The sequence below is a fragment of the Rhinichthys klamathensis genome, unplaced genomic scaffold, assembly GCF_029890125.1.
Source record: "Rhinichthys klamathensis goyatoka isolate OS25496 unplaced genomic scaffold, OSU_Roscu_1.1 h1tg000183l_1, whole genome shotgun sequence".
Classification (NCBI taxonomy): domain Eukaryota; kingdom Metazoa; phylum Chordata; class Actinopteri; order Cypriniformes; family Leuciscidae; genus Rhinichthys; species Rhinichthys klamathensis.
In genome coordinates, this window is record NW_026606711.1 from 1,089,899 (window position 1) to 1,105,989 (window position 16,091).

At 37.3% G+C, this 16,091-nt stretch overlaps 1 protein-coding gene across 2 annotated transcripts in view; it reads right to left on the minus strand.

Annotated features, from left to right (window-relative positions):
* epb41l4a (erythrocyte membrane protein band 4.1 like 4A) overlaps window positions 1-16,091 on the minus strand; it is a 65,482-nt gene that overhangs the window by 29,366 nt on the left and 20,025 nt on the right. For both annotated transcript variants that reach the window (XM_056261571.1, XM_056261570.1), the window contains exons 3-8: window positions 10,972-11,023; window positions 9,827-9,905; window positions 9,585-9,682; window positions 8,900-9,020; window positions 2,464-2,551; window positions 442-530 (exon numbers count right to left, since the gene is read on the minus strand). In XM_056261571.1, coding sequence (XP_056117546.1) covers window positions 442-530; window positions 2,464-2,551; window positions 8,900-9,020; window positions 9,585-9,682; window positions 9,827-9,905; window positions 10,972-11,023 — 527 coding nt within the window. The remainder of the gene's footprint in view (window positions 1-441; window positions 531-2,463; window positions 2,552-8,899; window positions 9,021-9,584; window positions 9,683-9,826; window positions 9,906-10,971; window positions 11,024-16,091) is intronic.

A 16,091-nucleotide genomic window follows, 5' to 3' on the forward strand; every position in this document is an offset into this window, starting at 1 on the left:
TATAATATAATATAATATATTATATGAATATTATAATATAATATAATATGTTTAAAGGAATAGTTCACCCAAAAATGTAAAATTCACTCATCTGCTCGTTCCAAATAATTTTTTGTTTCAATAAACAGTTATGTTCCATGCCATTACAATGTATGGGACTGAGGCTTCAAGCTTAAAAAAGGATGCAAAAGCATCATAAACGTATAATAACAATAATAACAAGCCCATATGACTTGTGCGCTAAATTCCAAGTCTTCTAAATTAGTCAAATTTAGCTTTATGAGAGGAACAGACCCAAATTTAAGCTGCTAAACGGGACTCATGAGGAAGAAAAAAAGCCATACGGATTTGGAATGACATGAGAGTGAGTAAATACTGACATCATTTTTGGGTGAATTATTCCTTTAATAGGTTAAAAATTCAGCTTAAACATCAACCTACCAGAAATATTTCCCGACTTGCGTTTTGTTTTTGTAAACCACGACCCCAATAGGCGTCAGTCCCAGGAAGTACTCCGATTGTTTTTCTCCCTGAAAAGACACATATGCAATACAGTTACATTCATGTAAAGGGATAGTTCACCCAAAAATAAAAATTCTGTCATCATTTTCTCACCCTCAATTTGTTCTAAACCTGTATGAGTTTCTTTGTTCTGTTGAACACAAAAGAAGATATTTTGAAGAATGTTGATAATCAAAAATTTGCTGGTCCAGTGACTTCCATAGTATCATTTTTTTCTTTATTATTTATTAAAAAATAATACTATGGAAGTCACTGGGGTCCATCAACTGTTTGGTTACCAACATTCTTCAAAATATCTTCTTTTGTGTTCAACAGAACAAAGAAACTCATACAGTTCTAGAGCAGAGGAGAAATGCAAAGAATGAAATCATTAGGCGCGTTTCCATTACAGATTTGCGCAAAACTTTTGCGATTTTTTCTAAATGTCGATAAAAAACTATTGCGAAATGACGGCGTTTCCATTAACTGATGTTATGCGACTTTTTCCCCTCTCGCGATAAGTCATTTAAACATCAACGGGTAGGTTTATAGCCTATATCCCTATATCACAGCCACCGCACCACCACACTAGACATTATTATTAATAGAAGGAGACGTGGTGTGTTATCCAAGCATTAATGGCAGGGAAAGACCCGTATACTGCGAACGGCATAAGGAGTTTCTGGGTGTTTCTCCCTCATTTCTGCTCCGAGGTCTGATTGTGGCATTTCTTTGAGGTTTAGAATCCAGTATTCCTGTAGCCTATTGTTTCTTTTATGAATTTAATAAAGAACTCTGTCCAAACGGTCAGTGTACATTTGTGTCCATTCGTTTTTCCTTATTTAACCCGTATTGCAAAACGAAAAATGAACGGTGGTTGTTGTTTTTTAAATGCAAAGTTGAACACCAATTTTTTTTTTTAAATTTAAACTGTACACAAATGCTGCGAAAAAAAAAAAAATCGACTAAATTTCAGATGTTTGTTTATGACTTTTTGCCCCTTTACTAAACATTTAAAATATTCCCAACTTAATACAATTTTTTTTTAGATTTTAATGGTTTTCTAAGGCCAAATTAGAACCTGAAAATTATATTTTTCCCGCAGTGCTGAATGAGAAGAGCCATATTTAGGCCTATGTCTCTGGAACCACAGCCTACAGAAAGGTGATTTAGGTGAGTTATAGGCTAATGATAATAAATGTGTCTGAAAGAATAACGAGGCATTTTAATTTTATTAATAAACTATTGTTTTCTAAATTAGTGTCGGCTAAAAACATCTCCATCTCCGCTGAGGCGCGCCGCGCGAATGCACCTTTAGAGAGAAATGCACCATTCATACGGATTACATAATCAGAAGGTATTAGCTTTCGATTCGAATTTGTTCGTTTTAAAGTGGACATTTCAAGCTTTAGCTTTTTTCACGGAGATCATGAAAGCGCGCATGATTGTTTTATTTTATTATTTATTACTATTTTATTTTGTCTAACCATTATGAATGACATTTGACGAATTGCTTTGTTCCTTTTTTTGGATAAAAGCATCTTCTAAATATGTAGCCTAATAAATGTTATAATAATGATGATAATTATTAGCCCATTATTATTTGCGTATACCACGGACGGACCCCAAACACACCGCGTCTTCTAAGTCAGGTGACTGTAAATGCGCAAAAACTGTTTCCATTGCAGTTTTGCGAAATATTCCTTTTTCGAATTGCCTGAAAAACCTCCTCATGCGAGCGTAAAAACTTTTTTGCGATAAATGGGAGTTTTTGCGAAATTGACGTGTTTCCATTGAGCGTAATTTCAATTCGCAATTTCAATTTGCGCAATTTGAAGGGTAATGGAAACGCGGCTATTGACAGAAAAGATCAAATGTTGATGTTTTATCCGAGCAGAGTACATTGAAGGAAGAGAAAATCCTCAGTTGATAGCAGCAGGAACGCTTGTGGACTCTACTTACAAACACAGGGTGCAGATCCACTCCGTACATTTCCAGTGTTTTGGCAATTCCCAAGTAATTGTTTTCGGCCTCGGCGGGCACCTGACCCCTGCACAGAGAGGCCAACAGCTTACTGAACACTCAGAGGCAAGACATACTAGCAAAATACATATGAGAGAGTGTTAAAAAAACCTTAAAACCATTTTGGAAGAAGGTGTATAACCTGGATTATCAAATGAAGAAATGTTAAGCTGTCCATTCAATTTTTGAAACAAACAATGATTTACTTTGAGCAAATATTTGAAATACCAAAGTAAACAAGTCCAATTTTTATCATTAACTCGCTGGTTTTCCCAGAAAGGAGTGATTTTCAATATTGTTTTAGTATTATATTAATAGTATAAGTTTTAACTCTAAAAACACACAGACAAGTGTTCCAAAAACTTCACATTGTAAAAGCATGTTGATATTGTGAAATTGTTAAACAACCTGGATTATCGGATGAGGGAATTTAAATCTGTGCAAAACAAATACATTTGCAACAGAAAAGAATTGACTATAAACAAACATTTGGAATACCAAAGCAAACAAGTGCAGCATAAGACCAGTAGAAGAAGAAAAACAAAGGAATGTTTTTTAATCATTAACTCAATGATTTCCCCAGAAAGATTGAATGTGATTATTGGTGTTGCTTTAAACTTATTCAGGAAATCAGCGATTTGTAAATGTGTGTTTGTCACGGACAGAATAGCCGGCCCGTGTTAGTGAGGTCAAACCAGAACGCAGCTGTGCTGGAACTGTGTGTGTAACCTTTGTGTGTGCAGTGCATGATCTCAACACAACAGTTAGAGGATACAGATGTACAGATCCCAGAGGAGAAATTCAAGATGGGTGACGACTGACTGACTAACTAACTAACTAACTAACTAACTAACTATAGCATCTATATATCTACCAACCCGTCTACCAAACCTATCTATCCATCATCCATCCATTCATCTACCTACCTGTCAGTCTGTCTGTCTGTCTATCTATCTATCCATCTATCTGTCTGTCTATCCATCCATCCACATGTCTGTCTGTCTATGTATCTATCTATCTATCTATCTATCTATCTATCTATCTATCTATCTATCTATCTATCTATCTATCTATCTATCTATCTATCTATCTATCTATCTATCTATCTATCTATCTATCTATCTATCTATCTATCTATCTATCTATCTATCCATCCATCCATCCATCCATCCATCCATCCATCCACCTGTCTATCTATCTATCTATCTATCTATCTATCTATCTATCTATCTATCTATCTATCCATCCATCCATCCACCTGTCTATCTATCTATCTATCTTTCTATCTATCTATCTATCTATCTATCTATCTATCTATCTATCTATCTATCTATCTATCCATCCATGTCTATCTGTCTGTCTGTCTGTCTGTCTGTCTATCTATCTATCTATCTATCTATCTATCTATCTATCTATCTATCTATCTGTCTATCTATCTATCTATCTATCTATCTATCTATCTATCTATCTATCTATCTATCTATCTATCTATCTATCTATCTATCTATCTGTCTGTCTGTCTGTCTGTCTGTCTGTCTATCTGTCTATCTATCTACCTGACTGTCTGTCTGTCTGTCTGTCTGTCTGTCTGTCTGTCTATCTATCTATCTATCTATCTATCTATCTATCTATCTATCTATCTATCTATCTATCTATCTATCTATCTATCTATCTATCTATCTATCTATCTATCTATCTATCTATCCATGCACATACATGCACCTCTTTACATCAATATAAACAATGACATGCTTAATATAATAATTATTTTTAATTCATAATTATTGCATAAATAAAAGCTTTATCTCTGTCCTGTCCCTGTGGTCAATCTAGCATATGTACGAATGCGTTGTGAATTCCCCTCACAGCGGCGGGTGGATCTCTGATGATTATAGATGCTCTTTTATAAGTGTCGGGCCCCGTCATTTGAAGGCACCCCGGAGACTCGTCGCATTCATCTCTTTGATTTGGGCCCTGTGCGTGCGAATGCATATTATTACTTAATCGCTGGAGCTTCAGTGCATACAGAAAATATGATGCAGCAGCACACATCCCAGACGGGAGTACTCATGATCCCTTTCTTCTGTCTGAGAGGGTCGCCCTCTTGCTTTAACCGCGTTTCTCTTTGTCTATGGCTGAGTGCAAAAGGAAACTATTTTTATTGTATGCAAAACAGTATGCAACTCAAACCATAGTATACACATTTTTTGTCAAATGATCTCATTATGTTGCATGTTTAATTCAGCGAGTGGTGATCAGTTGTAATCCAGAATTAAGTACAGTCATTGTTAAAAAGTATTTTTTAATCCTAATTTGGTGTAAAATGTTGAACTTTCAAACAGTCAAAAGGAGACAAAAATACATGGCCGAGGCATGGACTACAAGAGCCCTGATACCAAGACATTAGCAGCAGTCCTGTAGGTTGTGAATTTGTTAGTCCAGAACATCTAACAGATGCTCAATTGGATTGAGATCTGGGGAATTGGGAATTTCTCCTGCATCCAACATGTTGATTATGAGAACTGATTGTTTGCTCACCCTCGAATCTACCCAGACCTTAATATGTGGCCTTGTAAGGAGAAGATCAACGATATTTGCTTCACCTGTGACTGGTATATACTGTATATATATAGAAAATAGTATTAAAGCAACACTAAAGAACTTTTCCTCTGGGGTCGCCCTACAGGTTGGAAGCGGAATTGTCCATTACCGCTGTCGTAAATAATTTAGCCTACCGAAGCCTACTGTCGCACGCACGCTCGCTGTTTATCCAGCACCGGCTTTGGGATGAACGATGTCCACAGACAAGGTAGAGTATGTTGCATGATTTCATGAAAGTATGATGCATTGCGACATCAAAAACAAAGAAAAACAAAATAATGACTATGGTAACGCTTGACTTAAAGCAAGTCAGATTTGTAGTTTTCTTATGTCTAATTAGAACTACAAACATGCGAGCCGATCTGCCAATCTTACATAGCGTGGTTATAGCAGATATAGGGCTGCATAGTGTGGTTATAGCAGATATAGGGCTGCATAGTGTGGTTATAGCAGATAGGAGGGCTGCATAGTGTGGTTATAACAGATATAGGCCTGCATAGTGTGGTTATAGCAGATATAGGCCTGCATAGTGTGGTTATAGCAGATATAGGCCTGCATAGTGTGGTTATAGCAGATATAGGCCTGCATAGTGTGGTTATAGCAGATATAGGCCTGCATAGTGTGGTTATAGCAGATATAGGCCTGCATAGTGTGGTTATAGCAGATATAGGCCTGCATAGCGTGGTTATAGCAGATATAGGCCTGCATAGCGTGGTTATAGCAGATATAGGCCTGCATAGCGTGGTTATAGCAGATATAGTAGCAGATATAGGCCTGCATAGCGTGGTTATAGCAGATATAGGCCTGCATAGCGTGGTTATAGCAGATATAGGGCTGCATAGCGTGGTTATAGCAGATATAGGGCTGCATAGTGTGGTCATAGCAGATATAGGCCTGCATAGTGTGGTTATAGCAGATATAGGCCTGCATAGTGTGGTTATAGCAGATATAGGCCTGCATAGTGTGGTTATAGCAGATATAGGGCTGCATAGCGTGGTTATAGCAGATATAGGGCTGCATAGCGTGGTTATAGCAGATATAGGCCTGCATAGTGTGGTTATAGCAGATATAGGCCTGCATAGTGTGGTTTTAGCAGATATAGGCCTGCATAGAGTGGTTATTGCAGATATAGGCCTGCATAGAGTGGTTATAGCAGATATAGGCCTGCATAGCGTGGTTATAGCAGATATAGGGCTGCATAGCGTGGTTATAGCAGATATAGGGCTGCATAGTGTGGTTATAGCAGATAGAGGGCTGCATAGTGTGGTTATAACAGATATAGGCCTGCATAGTGTGGTTATAGCAGATATAGGCCTGCATAGTGTGGTTATAGCAGATATAGGCCTGCATAGTGTGGTTATAGCAGATATAGGCCTGCATAGTGTGGTTATAGCAGATATAGGCCTGCATAGTGTGGTTATAGCAGATATAGGCCTGCATAGTGTGGTTATAGCAGATATAGGCCTGCATAGTGTGGTTATAGCAGATATAGGCCTGCATAGCATGGTTATAGCAGATATAGGCCTGCATAGCGTGGTTATAGCAGATATAGGCCTGCATAGCGTGGTTATAGCAGATATAGTAGCAGATATAGGCCTGCATAGCGTGGTTATAGCAGATATAGGCCTGCATAGCGTGGTTATAGCAGATATAGGCCTGCATAGCGTGGTTATAGCAGATATAGGGCTGCATAGCGTGGTTATAGCAGATATAGGCCTGCATAGTGTGGTTATAGCAGATATAGGCCTGCATAGTGTTGTTATAGCAGATATAGGCCTGCATAGTGTGGTTATAGCAGATATAGGGCTGCATAGTGTGGTTATAGCAGATATAGGGCTGCATAGTGTGGTTATAGCAGATATAGGGCTGCATAGTGTGGTTATAGCAGATATAGGCCTGCATAGAGTGGTTATAGCAGATATAGGCCTGCATAGAGTGGTTATAGCAGATATAGGACCGCAAAGCGAATCCAGAAGTGCCTTTCACCCTGTTACGACTTAATGAACCATTGAAACGATTTTGGAAACATTATTTTCAGGTAAAAAATCTTACTTAGTGTTGCTTTAATATCCATCTTTTTTCATCTTTTCATAGACATCCTCCCTTTATATTTTCAGTCTCTTCACTTTCTCACATTGCTTTCTCATGTTTCCTGTTCTTAATCCCCTGACATGTTTAAGTGCTCCAGCATTCCTGATCAGAGTTTCTCATTTCACCACTGACGCCTTAATACCGTCCTAACCTTCTCGTCTCTTTCATTTCTCTTCCTTCTGCCTCTCTGAGCGATCTCACTGCAATAAATCATGCTGTTTCCAGTCAAATACATCCAAACATCCCAAAAACAAGATACTTCACCTGACGATCAAAATTGCACAAGGGATTAAAGCTTGTTACAGAGATTATATTTTGAATGTGGTTTATATTGTTCCACTCGCAACACAAAGACACTCAATAATGTGATTTCTCTGCAGTTAGAGGAAAACTGACTGATCCGCTCTACTTCAGCTCCTCACGAAGCTCTTAACAATCAGGCCGCTGATAATCGTACAAAACTACGAGTCAAGTGGGGACTTGAGCCCTGAAGGCAAAAAAACATGACAATCACCAGTCAAACACAAATTCGGTGGAAATCCGAGGGAGGTAAGAGCGCTGACTTAAATATGAGCAGGGAAAAAACAGAGAAAAAATCTGGAAAACAGTTTAAAAGTCATATCCTCTAATCAAGTCATGTCAGATTCATTCTGCAACAATAATACAAGTATTTTAAAAGTATATCATTCTGTTTTCGAAAGAAAATGAAAAAAAAAAATCGCACGTTAACAATTATCGCTCCAGTTCTTCATTTGAGCTCCTCAACGTTCAAAGCTCGTCATCTTTTGTCTGATCGGCCGCATTTACACTGCAGGTCTTGATGCCCAATTCTGATTTGTTGACTATATCTGATTTTTTTGACGACCAGCTTACATCTTCTTATAAAAGTGACCCGTATCTGATATCTGCATTCACTAAACACTTGGTGAAACAACCCAAGGAAGACGTACTGACCCGGAAAGTCTGAGGTCGAAAAGGAAGTAAAAACAGCGTGATTTGCGATGGACGCAGATGAAAGGATAATACAAGCTTTTGCTTTAAAGGTCAGCAAAATATTGTGTTGAGCCGTCGTCCTCCATTGCGCCATTAAAAAGAGTCATGTGATCGCGATTGGTGTCCACCGTCACTGTACGACTCGCGTTGATGGGAATATCTGATCTGTCCGCTTACATGGCAGACGCAAATGCACATATCTGATTTATATCAGATTTATTTCCTCATATGAATGAGGCCTGAAACCAATCTGAGAATATCAGAATCCAGGTGCTTTTTTCTTGATAACATGTTCGTGGGTCAAAGCCCGAAATTGGGTCATTTGAAGCATGTAATGTAAATGTGGCCACAGTGTGTCATCGGATAGGTGTAGCCCATCACACACTCACCGGCTCTCCACATGCAGACAGGTGAGTGTTTGGCAAAGGGTCAAGTCTTTCAAACACACTGACAGCGGCTCCCGTTACAAAGACATGGACGACGGCCAGAGGGAGGAATCGTTACTGTCCCTCACACGAAACACCAGCGGCCCCATTCCCATGGGAAGCTCTTATATCTACTGAAGCTTGTCCTTTCAAATGACTTTCAACAGGAATGTGGTGTTTGAGCTCTCGGCAACGGTGAGATCTAATCTGTGATGGGATTATTACGGATTAAGGTGTGAGATGTACTGTGTTTTTTACTGTCTTACATGAGAGTTTTATGAATCTGTTCAATGGTGTCCTCTAGTTCCTCTTTCTGGTCGGGGACAAAGCGATATTCTGACACGTAACCTGGTGTGTGTTTGTATGGGTCGTAATCTCCAAGCTCAGCTGCAGGACAAGACAAAGAGGACACAGTGTCATGTGGTATAAAGAAAATGAAATGATAAAAAAAAAAAAATGTAAAAAAAAAAAGATAAATAAATAAATACAATGAAATAAATACAATTATAATATATATAAATAAAATGAAATGTAGAAATAAATACAATTAGAATAAATTAATAAAATAAATAAAATGATTAAATAAATAAAAAATAAAATGATGAAGTAACACTATTATAATAAATAAATAAATAAAATGAAATAAATAAAATGATAACATTAAATAGATGAGTACATTATAAAATAAACTAATAAAAAAATTATAAAACATTCACATACATATATCATTCTATTATGTTTCAGATAACAACAATCACATAACATAAGATTTTACTCTGATGTTATATACAAATATGAGTCATAAAATGTATTATAAAAGTTGTTGGAAAGCCTATAATTCAGTGAAGTTAATTAACTGCTGCTGACACATTATTTCTGTATGAATAATAACTAGACGGAAGTGGCATTTGCTGTATGAAATTAGGACAAATGTTGTGAATTTGTACGTACATTGAATAGCAAGAGCTCCCAGTTGGTTGCTGATATTAAACGGACAGGGAACTCTTCCCTGCAGAACATCTTGCTTTACCTGCAGAAAGAACTGATACCTGAGAGAAGACAGAAAGATGGACAGTATAAGAGATGCACTGCAGTCAAACAGCATCACCAGACCCAAAACCATAGCATGATGTTACTGAAATGATTCCTGAACTATAGTGCTGATTTATTCTCACGTTACACAGAACACACACCTTGTAATTTCCTCTTTCAGTTTACAAGGATCTTCAGCATAAAATTTCACCCCAAAGTAGAGCGTGAACGGAGGTCCAGCTGGAAAGAAGAAAACAACCAATCAACACTAACCAGTCCTAACCAGTAGCAATGCAACATTTTCAGGATCAAGTGATTTGTCTGTCCTCAATTAAAGCAAAAATGATGCACAATATGACACAATCACAGCCAATCAGAACACAATTGATGTTTTGACCAATGAGATTCAACTCATTGGTTGAATGTGCCACAAATAGAATTCAAGAGAAGATAAAATTAAAATTGTCACACATTAACAAGGGCCTGACAGGATTTATTGTTTTAGTGTTACACAGATTACATGTCCCAATAATTAATTATCAAAGTAAGAACAATAATTATAGGTAATTTTGAGCAGTTGCACAAAAAAATGACATGTAGTTTATTAGTATCACTCTCTACATCAAGGCAATTTTGGGCGGAAATTATTTAAATGAGGAATATTGTGACGTGTTTGTTCCCAGAAGAAACTTAAGACTACAATGGAGGCGTTTCAGGGAGTTCAGAAACACTGACACTGATATAGAAAAGAACTCCCGCTGGAGGGACTTTGCAGAGCTTTTTCATGCTAAAACGGCAACATTACACACTAAAGAAATTTGAAAATGTTAAATCGCATAATAGGACATCTTTAAAACAATAGGGTTAGCAATAAATCTAGGTTGTACTCTGGATTAAAAAAACAGCAACACTGATATATAATGCATTAATTTCCCAAAGGAGTGAATTAGCAAATTAAACAAATGTGTTGTAAATTTTGCCCTACATTCACATCAGTAGATATGCAAATACTTGCTGTGCAACTAAACACGCAAACATAACTTTATTCATTACTACTTATTTGGATGGGCTTAACTGCATAATTACTTCCAAATTATCATTGAAATGCACTATGAGTTTTATCAGGAGGCCTTTAAAGAATCATTACGGCTCCGTCTCATGCTGCGCTGATCCATTTTTAATCTCCTCTGAAAATAGGGGGGTAATCATTAGGTCAATGTGTTTCGTCCCGTGATGCACAAAGAATTAAAGACCATCTCTGAAGACGGCGAGGTGAATTTTTATTAGAAAACCAGTGCATACTTACTTGTTATCAAATCTTTATGTTCAGCGAGTGTTTTTGAGGGATCGAGCCAATACTGTAAATATAAGAGATTTGATCAGATACAAGATCAAAACACAGTAAACATCATGTAACTGAAGCATCAGGAGTTAATTAGTCAGTAGTATTGAAGCTTTGCTTTAGTTCCCCCTCAAAGCTTTGAGATGCTAAGATGTTTAGTCATGCAAGTGCTGGCATAATATGAGGCCTATTAAAACCGGCCTCTGAAACAGGCTCGTTAAAAATTTGTGTGAGAGTCACTGTGGCCTCCATCAATAAAACATGAAGTTAGAGCACGTCAGAGCATGTCGTCTAGAGCTGAACGAGTGTCTGTGTGCACCGGCGGCTTTTGCTATGTTTCACCTGTTAGACGCAACAGAAGGGGAAAGCAGAATGAGACCAAAATTGAGAAAAATACTTCCAAAAACTAAGATATGTTGCAAAAAAAGTCTTGTTTTTAATATTTATAAGCAATATCACATGAGCAAATTCGTTTTCCCCAATATCAGCACTTTTGCAAATGTGATGTTGATTTTATACAATTCAATAAACAAGAAGTTAATAGGCTATTAGGTGACTTACATTTTAGACACAAAATTGTCTGTTTTTCCTATATCTTGCCAATGAAAATAGTTCCAAATTGCATCTCAGAGCAACACAGTTTCAGTTTCGTTACTGAACGAATCCACGTTTTTTGAACGAATTGATTTAATGAATGACTCAACGATTCATTCACTTCTGCTGTGTCACTGAGTTATTCAGCCATTTTAAACGAATCGTTTGACTAAATGATTCAATGACTAACTTGTTAAGACAACGATTTGCCGCCACTTACTGTTTGTTTTAGCATCGTTTCATTTTAGCTGAGGGACTGTAGGATGAAGATTGAATGCTGTTTTTGTTTTCGGTTGTGATTGTTAACAATGGTTCTGATTATAAAGATAGAATGGGTTTATAAATAGACTATTAAGAGCGAAATATGAGCTAACATTGTTGTGGAAAGCAGGGTGGGGCCGAGAGCCGTGGGAACGGAGCGATGCCGGTGGCGCACCGTTAATGAGCGTCACCTTTGCGCCACACCGGTCTCAAATGTTATTCAAATGCTACATGACGATGCACAAACTGAACTTTAACACTAATTATGAGCAATATAAAAAGAGATGCTTTCATTAGCAAACAAAACATCAACTTTGAGGGCATTAAAAGTGATTTACTCAATCTGTGAAGCGCTTCAGCTAATTAACATCTCACGGCTTCTATAATGAATGGATCTCAGGGATTATCATGCATAAACACAGCCTGAAGATCTTCTTAATGTTTTAGACTCTTGTCAGGTGATATTTCACTGAAGTCATGAGGGGATTGTATCTGGCATTGCCCTGAAGACAAGATTTATATGCCATTTAATGGATGTGCAAATGCATGCATGAAATACTTGAGCAAGGGAAGCCTCCCTTCCCAACAAACATAATAAACTCCCTCTGAACCGCATTTACATAGAGAGACAAAGCAAACAAACAAACATGTGCAAACAATAGGGAATGAGTGAAGGTGTGTGTGCAGACGGAAAGAGGATTAGTGCTGCACATTATTAAATTAGAATACATTAAGTCGCTAAGACTCATCTAATAATCACATTAGAGCAGCTGGTGTGTTTCACCGAACTGAAGAGCTCAAAAACACAACAGAGAGAGTCTAAGGCTGTGTCCAAAATCACACTATTTACGGCACTATTTGAAGGGACGGCCATTTGTAGTGGTGTCTGAAAACATTGCGGATGTTATCAAGTGCACTCATTCAATCCCACCATGCACCGCAATAATGAGTGTACAACTGATGTACGCTCAAAAGATAGACTAGAGAATACCCATAATGCACCGAGAGTCGAGCGCCGAATAAATTAGTGTATCTCGCCAGTAGATGGCGCCGCGGCTGAATCATCCATACATTTTCCAAACCGCTGGTCCAATGTGGCTACAGTGTAATATCATACAGGTAAAAATGTATTATTAAATAGTTTAATTAAGATTTATAGATTCTAGTTTCTATAACAGAGTTGAAAATAAGTCTTTTCATTACTACTGGAGCTGCCAGTTTGCTAAGTTTCAAATGATTATTAAACAACAAGCACAAACTACACAAAAGCGGCAGCCCTTCCTGGGCCTCAGTGTCCGAATTCAAAAAAATCCCACAAACTTACAATGAAGGAATACATTGAAGGAATAAATCCTATTAATACACGGCTCTGTGGAATACTTGATTCTGATTGGTCAATCCCGCCATCCAGCGGTATGTTATTCCCAAATAACAGCCGCTGAAAACAGATAACGCAGGCTCATCCGGGTTACTGAAGTCCGCAGCGATATACGCTTGCTAGGAAAGTTTTTTCTTCGTGGAAGTTTTGCATTTGGTGAGCTAATAAAGTATTAAAACTCAGTCAAATCAATATTTGTGTCCCATTTTTTAATTATACACACAAATTATATTGTGGACTCGCTCTCTCTTGTTTCATACAAATGCAGCTGCTGCCATTTTGTGACTATTGTTTTGTACACTGTTGGATTATAAAATACAAACAGGTACGATTATAAAACAGTTTTATCTGAAATCAATATCTCTTATCTTCATAATTATTTATGTGGCGAAATGCTGTGTAATAAGTGGTATGACCATAGCTATCAACATTTGGTTTTCAAAATCCGGGAGATTTGTGCGGGGACCGTTCGGCGCGACGGGGTATAGGTTGCCAGGTTGAGATGACAAACGGGTTGAAATTGTATGATGTGTGGATTGTGTGAATATAATGCATTTAAATGCAACTGGTCAACATTAGACAAACATATTGGTCCGATTATTCATAAAGGAGTTTGGGCCATGCAAATTACGGGAGTTTCCCGGGAGAAATAACAAACCGGGAGGGGACCGGGAGATAGGGCTAAAAAACGGGAGAAACCCGGGAAAAACTGGAGTGTTGACAGGTGTGGGTATGACTGTACACTGTATCTCTTAAACGTCCGTCTAGTTTGAACTTGCCACGCTGCAACTGCTCTCTTTGTGGAAGCTTTGTGTTTAAAGACCTAATATAATATTTCAACTCAGATCAATATTTTGTGTCTAAATATTTACTTATGTGGCAAGTAGTCGTGTAATAAGCGGGATAATGTACATCCAGCTGGTTGTTATCTCAGAATAAACCCCCTTCAGGTTGATGCAAGACCCCGACGCGAATTCATCACCCTGTCGGGGGTTTATTCTGAGATAACAACCGGCTGGATGTAGGCCTACATTATCCCTATTTAAACAATACTATAATAACACTGCTCAGAACAACCACATAGCAACGACCTAGAAACCACCCAAAACTCACTAGAAACTGAATAGCAAGATGTTTAATAACTCTGAATAACCCTAACAACATGTTAACAATGACCCCAACTACATTGCAACAGAACAAAAGATGCAACAGAAATGTTCAAAATAAGAGGCTTTTCCTCCTGTAAATGCGGACAGATGTTTTTTTTTAAATGTCTAACAGCATGTTAAAAATGTCCCTACAAAATCTGTGCAAAAGGAATTTTCAGTGCCTTACAATTAGATGAAACATCTATGAGTCAAGAGCGCATGTAAACCACACCCACAGTGCAGAAACCACCACGTTACGGTGTAAATTACACTGTTTTGAGGAGGGATTTTTACCTCCTGTCTCTTTTTACCAAAATAACCGTTCATAGAGTTGATAGATTTGTGTAAATGTAAGTTACGGGGTGCTTCTCGCCCACTGCATGCTCAGTAATAAATCAAGGCTCATGGGACAGGGCCCGGAAGGCATTGTGGGAAACACCTTTCTCATTGGTCGAGATTATGAGGTAATGACACAACACTGCACTTTGCCTTTCCCAAAATTTGGCCTCAGACATGACCCCGTGACCAGTTCATGGTTTAGCAAACTTTCTTAAAGAAACAGTAGACACTAAAATGACTCGCCTTCATGTTGTTCCAAACCTGAATGACTTTCTTTCTTGCTTTTTTTTTTTTTGCGGAACACAAAATAAGATATTTTGAAGAATGTCATTAACCATACAGTTCCCATTGACTTCCATTATACAAAAAAGAGGGTTTCGCAGAGAAGCCGTGTTGGGTTCCACAAATAACCTTTAAGTGAACAGTTCTTAAAAGAAACATTTTCCACTATAAAGAACCATTTTTTCGATGCAAAGCCTCCATTGGTGTTAAAAGTCCTTCATGGAACCATATGCCAATTTAACACATTTATTTGAAAGAGTGTATGGACGACAAATTCAGTGGAAGTCAATGGGAACCAAAATGTTTAGTTACCAACATTCTTCAATTTTTTTTTAAATGTTTTTCACTTTATTTTCATTCAACACCATTGTCTCATGTTTCTGGTTCAAATGAGATTGCTTCATGTTAAATTGACTTGATGTTTTAATTTTGAAATAACATGTTTCAATCAAGCAACCCAATCAAACAGGACTTTTTTATTTCCCATCATGATTTCCACAGGGCTGAATTGGGAGACTAAATATTGAAATAAAGTGTTATTAGTTGCATTTCTTTGCAAGATGAGAAAATTGAGTTAATGTTTAATGTTCTATTATGTTGATTTTTAAAAGTTTATCTTATGTTAGTGGTTTTGGGTATTACCATGGTGAAGTTCAAATTGCTTTAAAAATACCAAAAACATCACATGTGCAAAGAAAAGTTAGTCAAACCAACAATTATTCAGACACCAGATATACTTTTTTGATATTTTTTCACTAATGAGTGCAGGATGCTATAGTTAATTTATGCAAGTGAGGATAGAAAAATAAAGTAAACTGTGACATATTATACACAAAAATTATTGTGGACAACCAGTAAAATTTATAAATATTTGGGACCAAATATTATTCAGACACTTTGACCTGACCATGTTTTTTCTTTAATTGCTAAAGCGACCTTTTTACACCACAGACTGAACAAAATTAAGTATTGCTTGGTAATTGGTTGAACTTGAGTTAAATTGGTATTATCTAATTGTGTCGTTAAATTTAACAGCTGGCAGATATTCAACATCATTTATTTGTGTCTAACAGAAGGATGAC